Source organism: Etheostoma spectabile, chromosome 16, assembly GCF_008692095.1.
Source record: "Etheostoma spectabile isolate EspeVRDwgs_2016 chromosome 16, UIUC_Espe_1.0, whole genome shotgun sequence".
Classification (NCBI taxonomy): Eukaryota; Metazoa; Chordata; class Actinopteri; order Perciformes; family Percidae; genus Etheostoma; species Etheostoma spectabile.
Genome location: NC_045748.1, coordinates 24,004,908 through 24,016,151, shown reverse-complemented (window position 1 = coordinate 24,016,151; position 11,244 = coordinate 24,004,908). Strand labels below are relative to the sequence as shown.

At 39.5% G+C, this 11,244-nt stretch overlaps 1 protein-coding gene across 3 annotated transcripts in view; it reads right to left on the bottom strand.

Annotated features, from left to right (window-relative positions):
- Positions 1-4,099: 4,099 nt before the first annotated feature.
- crata (carnitine O-acetyltransferase a) overlaps positions 4,100-11,244 on the bottom strand; it is a 26,802-nt gene continuing 19,657 nt past the window's right edge. For all 3 annotated transcript variants that reach the window (XM_032539238.1, XM_032539235.1, XM_032539236.1), the window contains exons 12-14: positions 9,499-9,561; positions 8,179-8,316; positions 4,100-6,021 (exon numbers count right to left, since the gene is read on the bottom strand). In XM_032539238.1, coding sequence (XP_032395129.1) covers positions 5,806-6,021; positions 8,179-8,316; positions 9,499-9,561 — 417 coding nt within the window. In that variant the 3' untranslated portion in view covers positions 4,100-5,805. The remainder of the gene's footprint in view (positions 6,022-8,178; positions 8,317-9,498; positions 9,562-11,244) is intronic.

Sequence of the window (11,244 nt, the reverse complement as noted above, 5' to 3'; positions counted from 1 at the left end):
TTGGCTTCTTAAAAAAAATGAGGATTTTTTTTTTTCCTCATAGGTCAGAGTTTCAGCTGTGCTCTGGAGAAATAAATCCAAAATCTGTCCAACTTCGTCTTGCTTGTACTGTGATGCAGACTAAGCAAAACACATGAGAACTGAAGCTTTTTTATTTTCTTTTTCTTTTTTTTTTTTAAATACCAAAGTCTGAACATTTTCCGTCATGTGCACTTAAATATGTTCCTTCAATAGTTACTGTGGTCAGCAGTACAAGAGGAAAGAAAGTAAGAATAGAAGAGGAAGTTGGGGGCCACTGAGTTACATAAGAGGAAGTGGATGTTTCCATTTCAAGGAAAAGTTATCAGAATTAGTAGTGGCACATTACACAATAGACAGTCTATTCATAATTTCATTAAAATCCACCGTTTTGTCATTTAAAATCCAGTTGAACCAATATGTATTATCCTAGGTACTGTATATCACCATCTGAACTGACATTAGAAATAGATTAGGTATCTGTGAATGAAAGAGATAACAAGGAATTCTGTTGTACAGCCTTCCAACTATTGTTATTCTATTCTTTATTATTATCATTTCGTGTTCCGTACGTTTTTTTGGCTCTCTCTCACTTCTGCATACTTTCAGCGATTTAAACCATTCAACTTTTCCAATCTTCACCTCTTTCAGCAGATGATAGGACTTCTTCAACTATTTCTTAATATGTATACTTTTTCAAATATTAAGCTTTTAAACATTTTAGTTTAACATTAAAGTCAATGAGAGCAAGTTTCAAATTCTTCAAATCTTCTGCTTCAAAATGTGTCTCCTCCTACATTTTTTCACCTGCAGACATGATTCAAACTTTAGGTATTCACATTTTCTGCAGGAAATGCTTTTTCTAGTTAAAGCCTAAACAACTGGAAGGTACTGTATACAGCTTTTTAGAAATAGAAATAATCACCTATAGAATCCGAGATTAGGAACTATTTACATTAGCTCCTGCACTCCTGCAATAAAGTATCATTTTGTGCATTCATCCCACCTGTCTTTGCTTTAAAATAATGCAAAAGTAAGCAAAAATATAACACACAATACACCAAAAATAAAATCAAGCATGTTGCATGGTCATAACAACAATCCTCTATGCAGGCCCAAAGTGGTCAAAGTGGTTTAAAACAAAAGAAATAGAAATTACTAATCATTTAAATCAAATGTGTAGTAAAACATAATCAAACCATTTCTTTTACACTCAGGTCATTAAGCTTCGTTAACATTTAAAGCCAATTATGTTTATTACAGCGGTTTTTATTTTTACACTGTCCCTTTTGGTCTGTTTTTAATGTTATTTCCACAGCATTGCCAGCTCTATGTCCACAGCTCTGTGGAATAAGGTCTGGCTTCAACACAGATGCATTCTGGGATAGGAAGGAAAAAAAAAGAAGAAAAAAAAGTGTTGCGTTGACTCCAGGAAGCATATTTGCAAAAGCAAAGTCTATATCGACGACGTTCGATATAGACGCTCCTGAAATTTTGCCAGATCTCCCTGAATTCCACCGGATGACATCACCTTCTACGGTCTTTGCATTTTAAACTCTGGTGGATTTATGAGGACTACATCAGGGATGGGGACTTGAGTCTGCACTCAGGTCGCACAAACAGCTGACTTCAGACTGGACTTGCGGCTCGACCCCAAAAGACTTCGGACTTGACTCGGACTCGAGCTTCGAGACTCGTCAACAACCTGTTTTCATGCAACTATTGCTTTTTAAACCTTAATTCATTCATGTATTTTTCTTTTCTTTTATTGGCTCATATACAGTAGGGAAACGTATATGACGAGCTGCATGTCCCTTGCCCTTTGCCATGATGTGCAAAATATGCACTATACCTTATGTGTCGCACTCACATATCAAAAATGCATCGACAACGTTGACACCAAGTCCTCCCAGAGTTGAGCCTTTTGACATTCGTTTTGCTACCAACACCTTTATGAACCGTGGCAGTACGCCAACAACTACACGCAAGGTGTGTGTGACTCCAAGAGAAATGATGGCGGATGAACAACGTCGAACTTCATCAGAAGTCAGATTTGACTTGTGGAGACCCAGGTTTCATGTTCAACTAAATTGGGGGTGCCCATTCAATTAGTGAGACTTTTGAGATCACCAGAATACAAGAACATCCATTTATATTAAGGTTGAGGTTATATGTTACAGGAAAATAAGGAATCAGTTGAAACATGCAAATGAACAGCCAGTGTGTAACCTGACGTGTGTTATATCTGATGGTCTCCGATCCATGGGTCTTTGCATGTTCTCGATCCTGCCCGCACTGTGATTGGATCTTGATATGGAAATTACCAGACCATGTCGAGGCAATTCTGAGGTATGAGTGTTTCTACTGGTTCCTTTTCTGAGGAAGGGATTGTCTTGGTTAGCAGACAGATATGTTAGGTGAACTAATCCCCCCACAGGCTTGTATTGTGATGAATGTGTTTACACCTGGCTGTGATCACAATGCGAGCCTGACTACTTCCAAATGTGGTCTGGCTGATCCGATGGCATTGAAATCCCAATGTCTTATGCATGCATTTACACCTGGCACTCACGTGTATTTCCCTTATTCAGATAACAAATCCAGATACAGAACGCATTTTAATGCCAGGTATAAATGTGGTGAGGATATGTCAGTGAGGCACCGGAGCAATCCCGGAAGAGGAACGTTGTGGATATGGACTAATGGACGTGCAACAATAACTCACGGGTTTAGTAAAGTCCCACTGGCTTCTGCTGGCATCAAACACATCAGTAGTGCATTGAGATGTTGCTGAAAAGCAAATGGGACTTTAACTAGCAAGGACACAGCAGGTGCTTTGAAAAACATGCATTTAGTTAAGGAAGAAATGAATTTGGACAAAACATCACTGACCCGTTTTCCAATGGGGGGTGTGTGTATCCCTAGGGGTCCTTTGGAGAACTGCAGGGGGTACGTGAGATTTTTTTCTAAATGCTTTTCAATTACAAGGCGGTTGTATCAGACCGTTGAACCTCTTTATATAGACTAGACTGTTTTTTATTACACCAAAAATGTGATTTTTTTTTTGGATCTATAGTTGCCTTCCTTCCTTCCTTCCTTCCACTACGGTCTTTTCTTTTCTCAAGGTTGTCGCTTTTTTGTTGCGGCTTTTCAAGTTTCCCTTTCAAAGTTTGGTGGCTTTTGTCACTTTTTTCCAACCCATTCTTGCCTTACTTCGTTCCTTTTTTCCTCCCCGTTTATCACGTTTTTTGAAGTTCGTCACCTTTTTCTGTAACTATTTTCAACTGTGTTGCCTTTCTTCCTTCTTTCTTTCCACCGTCTATTTTTTTTTAAAGTTTTTGTCGCCTTTTTCATTAGCATTTAAAGGTTTTTTTTCCAGTTACAAGGCTGTTGTTTTGTAAATCTATCGCTGTATTGTTCCTCTTGGTCAGAGAGTACTACACATTGAAAAAGAAACCCTTCAAAGGGGCTACACTATGGAAAAAGGTTCAAGAACCACTGCACAATAATGGCCGAGCTTATTAATCAGTCAGAGAAAAGTGAGGATGCTATAAACCGTAGAAAATCCATAGACCTGCAAATAATAAACCTACCATCAGCTAATCTGAGTACTGCGTAAATGTCGTTGCATGGCGACTGCACCAATTTCATGACAACAAAGAATAAACAGAAGAGGCTTCAACAGTTCAAGAGTAAGTAAACAATGGCTAACATTGCTGTGAATTGCTTGCTTTTATTGTTTTTTCTTCTTCTAAGAATTACAGTTTTCGATTTCTTTTGAATGCCAATGAAGTCTTTGTCTCAAATTTCCCCAAAACAATGACGTCAGTTTCAATCAATGCATTCACTTGGATTATTTGTTTGATTATTGTTTGTGGAGACTCCATGTGTGCATTTTGATTTCCACACATGTATTATTCTACCATGTGACCTCCAATTAAAAAAAAAAAAAAAAAAAAAAAAAAAATAAAAAAAAAATCACAAAAGGAATAAACCACACCACAATGGATGCAGCAGTGTGGCTCTTGGGTTTGGTCTAAGGCACAGAGGCATACACACTGCTTATTACTAGAATCAATTAGTTAGGTGTGGTCTCAGCTGGGGACTTGTTGATAATAAAATTATGAAATATCCACCCATAGCCATCCACAAGATCATTCCTTTTAATTATTTGTCCATGTTCCACTTTGAAATAAAAATCTCTGTAAAACTGTCCGTCATTACATGAGACACCCTTTATATTACTCTTTATCTTTGTATAATTTGCCTTCTGGCTGTGACAAAGAATCAAAAAACACACCTTTAACGTTCTGTGCGTGTCGCGTGACAGTTTCCCGCTATGACGACCGGCCACGGCTCGCATCACGGATGAGGCGGTACTAATCTGCAATGGAAAGAGGAGGACAGGGCACCGCGGTCGAGTCGAGGCGAGCACGTACCATTAATGGAAAAACGCCATAAGTTTCCATCCACTTGTCAATCGAATTATCTTAAATTCTGTAAAAAAAAAAACCAAACTCATGTGAATAAAGCCGGGGAAAGTGTGTTTTAAAGTGTTTGTAGACAAAATGAATCGCAGCATCTACCAACACATGATCACTATGGGACTAGTTGTAATAGTGCTTATGTGCCGGCTGATGGCGACATATCAAGCCATGTCGCCATCAGCTGGCGAGACTCTTTTTTGAGACATGTCTCTCAGTTTGAGCGTCTTCCATTTACTCCGGAGGACGTCCCACGGCTTGTTGTAACCTTTACTGGCCATTTCCTTCGCAAGTTCCTGATAAATTAAATTCTAAAAGTCTCGTCTCCTCGTTTATCCACTTCCATCTGTCTCTGTTGACAACCCCCTATCCCATGTGTGCAGACAGAGCAGAAATACTGGGCAGAAATGAACTAAAACTTCTTCTTCTTTGTTTTGTGGTGGGTTGCAACCATAAAATGACCTAAAACTTAATCAGAATTCATTATTTATTCGGCAAATGACGTATCCATCAGCGTTCCTCTCATAAGCCGTATATTGATCAAGAGAAAATCCGATGAGACCGAACATATTTCCTTTGAGTCAATATTCATCAAATTCCATCGAATTTTAAGTTTCCATAAGATATTTTTCATTCAATATAACTTAATTTGGATAAAAACATGTGGATGGAAACATAGCTGTTTTCTTTTGTCTGTGGCCCAACAGCTAAATTAGGTCTACAACCTAACGGTGGGGAAAGTGATGACGTATGAATCAAACGTGCATTTTAGATGAATAAGATGAGTATATCCAGTTTGCTCAGCGCCGTTAAATTGTATGTAAGAGAGGCCGGAGTTTTCTACCCGGACGTCATGGTAACATGTCACATATTGTGACTGGGTCTATAGAGGCAAACAACATATTAAGTAAAGATAAAGTGGAGTAACGGGCAGAGAATGTCTCACTCCTGCTGTGTGTGCTGGATCCTAACCGCAGTAAAACATGAAGAAAAGGTGACAGCCGTTTGCAGGCAATCCCGGCCCAGACTCTGAATGTTGTATAAAACTACTTTAATTAAGTACCCCCAGAGGAGCAGCGCTGCCCAGTCCTTACACAGCCGCTGTCGCAGCGCCATTTAAAGTGCATGGTAATGACGATCAATAACATGGTGAGGCCGCTGGTTCAGACTACCAACTGTAGCTTGCACCAGGTGTGGGGTTCAGTCATCTGAATGTCACTCAATCACACTGAGAGCAGTCTTCCTATCAAGCCCTGTAGCATCTACTTCAATTACCAAGAGGCCAGTCAAGTCTGGAGGCACTTCACAGTTTGGCTTTTGGGGTTTGTTCCAGCAGTGTCCTCATGTCCAACAGTGCGCCCTCCACAGCCTGGGCCAGATGTGCTGCGTCGGTTTCTTTACAGCTGTTGAAAGACGACACTGCAAAGTTGATGTGATCGTTCATAGGATTGTAGCACACGCCGTATCCGTCGGATACGACCGGGCCGAAACACATGACGCAGTCGGTCTTGGACGGCACCTTGTGAAGAAATGAGAGTGTAGTGGTTAGCTAGCCAGAGTCACATGCTAAGGTCACAACTCAGTCACTTGATTATCCCAGATGGGAAACTTGATCTTTAGCGCAAGATAAAAAAACAAATACAAATTATAGCAAGACACCTAGTAGACAAGGAGCAGGTTTGTAGGAAAATGCTGAATTTTAAACTGCTGTAAAAAAATTAAATAAATGAAAAGTCCCATTAAAAAATTCAGATAATTTGTGAACTTGGTTAAGACAACATAGAGACGCCTGTCATTTATTTTCACAAAGATCAGTAAATGGCAACTTTTTGTTTAAAGATGCTCTATTTTACATTGACTGCAATGCAGAGATGAGGACATGGTTCAAAAAAATAATTTAAATTCCCTTTTTGATTAAAAAATTAGAAATAATACAATTCTGGGATTTTTGGGTGAGTTGTTGGGAGGTGGGCAAGAAGCGTTCTGCATCTTTTGGATTTATTTAAATACATATGCTGAAAGACTGTCGGTTGTTGAAAAACAATTTTAAAAAACAATAAGGATTAAAAAAAAAAATGTTGTGTCAATTGAAACAAAAATGTTATAAAGGCCTCATCACACCATATGAAAAATTAATCTACCACTGGCCAATGCTCCGATTCCTCTTTAAGGAGCGGGCTGATGATGACCATGTCATCAGTAAATTTCAGGATGCACCCCCCCCCCCCCCCCCCCCCCCCCCCCCCCCCCCCCCCCCCCCCCCCCCCCCACGCTGGCTTCTACAGTCATTAGGCTCGTTGGAGGTGAGCCAGGTCTGACTCAACAGGATGACGTTTTATGTAAACTTTTTATTATTGAGTTGGAGGGATTTCAACTGCCATTTGTCTGATTCAAAGGCTTGTTCTGTAAAGGAACCCATGTTTAGTGGTTGATAGTGACGTTTAGAAGGCCGATCTGTTCAGATCCCGGATCATCTACAGGCTGTTTAATCCACATCAGCAACAGATCGCATGGAGAGCATTTAGAGAGCTACTCTGTCTTAATAAAACCAGCTGGAGACTGTGTACAAGCTGATAAATGGGTCTGATAACATTTTATAATTAAATTAAACAGAATGTGAGTGTTTCTTTGACTTTCTGTTCAGCACGAAGGCTGCAGGAAACGGCTGATGAATAATAATAATAATTAAATAAATATATTAATTATCTGCTGTAGGGCTATTACAGAAAAAGAAGGACATTAACAACTAAAAAGCTAAAAGTGAAAGACAAATGGTGATAACGCGAGTTGATCGGGCTATCAACAATTATTCAAAACCGAACCTGAATTGACCCTCAGATATGTAATATGTCATTTGTATTCATACAATAACTTTGTGGATGTAAGTCAGTGGCCGACATTAAATTACATCCCCCTTTCCTTTTAGGAAGTGTTTGTGATGGCCTACTATTTTCATTGCCATTGTCCCCCTGTAATTTAATAATTTTTTTTATAATTTATACTGTTTATTGACACCCAGAAATTACAATCTACACTGTTTTGTTAGTAATCTCTACACACGGGTACAGTGCCTTGCTCACGAGCACCCGGCAGTGAAGAGGAGGTGAAGTGGTATCTCTCTAGCTATCAATCCACCCTACTGCCACCCTTGTACTTGTGTAAAGCGTCTGTAGTTTTCATGAAATGTGCTATATGAATCTAAGTTATTATTACATGGTATTTACAACAATCTCTTAATGCTTTGGCTCGTGACCCAGGGACAGCGATGCCTGGTTTAGCTCACGATACATCCAAAGTAGGCTAAGTTGCTGTATGCATCTGTAACTTATTCTTTTAATGTAAATGAATGATTATCTATCTGAGCAAAACAATCATTACAACTATATGAGCTGCTGGTAAGGCTAACTCCTAGACCTTTCCAACAGCGGGTGTGGTAAAAACCCTACTGCCTTTGTCCAAAGGGGGCGCTAGAATCAACACAAACTGAAAGTTACATCTAGCCACTTTAAATAAACAAAACTGTCATCAACAGTCATTCCCCTTAGGACATAAGCTAATGTTAGCAATTACTTGCGACTAAACAAAGAAACAGCAATTATGTAAAAAGAATTGCAATTCAACAATTATGTCGAAGCCTAAGCCTAAGGACAAGACATCTTTGACATTAGGATCATACCTGGCTTGTAGATAGCTTGTAGTGTAAGGCTTTGGCGTAGGCAGTGTCTGTGTAGATATCAGGTATGGAGAGTTTTTCTTCAACAGCCACCATCTTAAGGCCTAGGAGATGTCTGTCTATGGCCTGGCCAGTGATTGCCTGTAGGGATGCCGAGAATTCATTTACTTGTTATGTTTCTTTACCTGATGTTCCCTTCTAAGAGATAAGGCTTGCATTATTCTGCATTTTTCTTATTGCAATCAATTAGCAGTAAACACTAAGTACAGTTTTTCTTAAAATGGTTGGCTACTGTACTATATAGTTATACTAAACGTTACTCAAACAGTAGGAAATCATCTGTTGGGGACTGCTAGGTGTTCGTGAGCAGGACGGGGTGTGTGGGATTGAGTCAAAATCAACTAGTGTGTGTTCATGGTAATGAAGGAACATTTTGCCCAGCTGTGTTTTTGGACACCAAAGAAGCTGTATGGCACAGAGGGAGAAGATATATTCTGCTTTAACACAACATTCCGTTTTTTAAGGCTTTAATTGTTACTGTGCTAGAGAGGATGTGACAATGTACTTTTTTGGGGGGTTTATTTTAGAAACTTCCTTCATAATCCAGCAATGTACAGCTTGTGACTGCCTGCAATGCACCATCTTACTACCAAATAAAACGTTGAAATCCAACAATAGGATTGAAAGTTGAATGATTTCTTTAATAACTACATAACAAAATACTTGTACTTTTAGTACTTGAGCGGTACATTTTAAAATAAACTACTTACAATACAAGAAATGTTGAATGCTTTAGTACTTAAACACATATGGACCTAACATATTTTAAAAAATTGCAAGTAAAAACCGTTTTGCGTGGCAGGGCACCTTTAACATTGATCAAACAATATTTAAAACAAGTATCAAAAATTAAGATGTCTGCTGTATTACTGTGTCAGTGGCATGAAATCAACGACAAAAAGATGCTGTGTGGCAGAAAGCAAGCTGTATTACAGTTATTGAGTATTATTGTTTCTGTGACACTGTATGATTTACGATTGTTGTGAACGTATCATCTGGGTATCATGTCTGGTTGTGACAGAAGTTAAGAGTAACAAGTGGGGTCAAAGGTTTTACGACGCCACTGACGAGCGACTTAAAAAAACGTCCCGTCATTAAAATGAAATTAACCGATTTCTCTGGGTCTGAACGTTGTTGGAAACATTTAGGATAGCGCAAGTACACAACTCAACAAATATATACGACATAGGTATAGTCGTTACACATTTTAATGCAGAGATGTTAGATGTTGTACCTTTAATTCCCATTGCTGTGAATACTCACCATGTTAGTATATGACCTGTGTGCATTTACAGCTTTCTCCATTAGATCAACCTTCTCGGTGTTCTGTGATAAACAGAAAGAAGAAAGGAACGTTATAGCACATCTTATAATAGGTTCTTGTTTCACAGTGTTGAAATATATTTGAAAAGGTTCCTGTAACACTGACATTACAAGAATAAATACTAAAGAACACCATCCCTTAGTCTCCTAATCTAGCATTATCTTTTTCTAGTGATGTTTCTAGAAGGGATGAGCATCTCTGGTCTGAGGCTGATGCATCTTCATCTCCACGCATGGCCAACAATCTGATACACAACAGATTTATACACAACCAACACCATTCAGCGCGAGATAGTTCTTCCTCCTGTACACACTTTTTTGACTGTTGCATTCACATCACGTCTGTGCACCGCTGCAAATCAGTGCATCTTCCCATCATTAATTTCCTGTGGTGTTTCTGTTGTATGGAAAAAGGCTCAGTGAGTCATGTGCTGCTGCATGAAACAGCTGTTTCAAAATGTGTGTGTGCGTAATATGCGCAATTTCTATTCTATAAATATTATTTTAACAAGTTTTTGTGAGGTTGGTCTGGAGATGCTATGTACCAAGTTTCATGCAGATCAATTGCACGGTCTAGGAGGAGTTAGAAAAAGTTGGTTTTTGATAAATCGCAATTTTTCAGAGCCACCTAGTGGTGGAAGTGGGTCAATTGTTGCCCGGAGTCCTTATGTTCTTTTTTCCCCAGCATGTTCCCTTGGATCAGAGAGACTCCGAAAATCAGTGGTAGCAGCTATTTGCCATGGTTTCGATAACACGTTTCTGTGATGCCATGTGCAACTGCTACAATTGTGGTGCCTGCTACAGTCGGCTACGTGTCCTGTACGTCCTGCTGTGCCTTGTAATTGCTGCTACAGCAGGTCCTGCTATGCCATGAACTACCACAAAGAACTGCTACAAAACTTAATTTTTTTATTTTTGTTATTTGCCACTTCTCATTTAACCCAACCGGCCCGTCAGACACCGCCTACCAAGAGCCTGGGTCTGAACGAGGTTTCTGCCTAAAAGGAAGTGTTTTTCCTCGCCACTGTCGACTGTTGCTTGCTCTGGAGGAAACTAGAACTGTTGGTCCTTGTAAATTCCGGGAGGTGGTCTATCTGTATAAGTGTCTTGAGATAATTCGTGTTATGAATTGATACTATAAATAAAATTGAATTGAATTGAATTGAATTGAAAAATTGAATCTGAGGTCTTTGCAGAATATTGGACCAGTCCTGAAAATGGCACACTGCCAGCATGTACGGTTTAGGCTGTACTGTGAGTTTTAAGCGGAGAAGAATAATAATATGGGGGAAATTAATCCTCAGAAAAACAATAGGGTTCAACAGCCCTGTGTGAACCGCGTTGCTTTGCTACCGCAGTTCCCAGCCCCCTCGGGCTTAGACCCCTAAAAATAAATGACTCAAACCGATTTTTAAAAATAGTTGCCGATTTATATAATAGTTGACAACATATCAGATGGCCCTTGCTTTGATTTCTCAGTAAACTGATTGTTGTGCCACTAACTCAGACCTGGGCATCTCACGGCCCGCGGGCCTCATCCGGCCCTTAGTGCGTCCCAGTCCGGCCCACGTGAGGCCAATCATAAATTACAAAATAAATTTAAAAAATACCCATGTCGAGTGTGCAATACAACGGTGCCGCTTTTGTTTTGAAAAGCGTTATTTGTATTACTTCCGTGTGGACGTA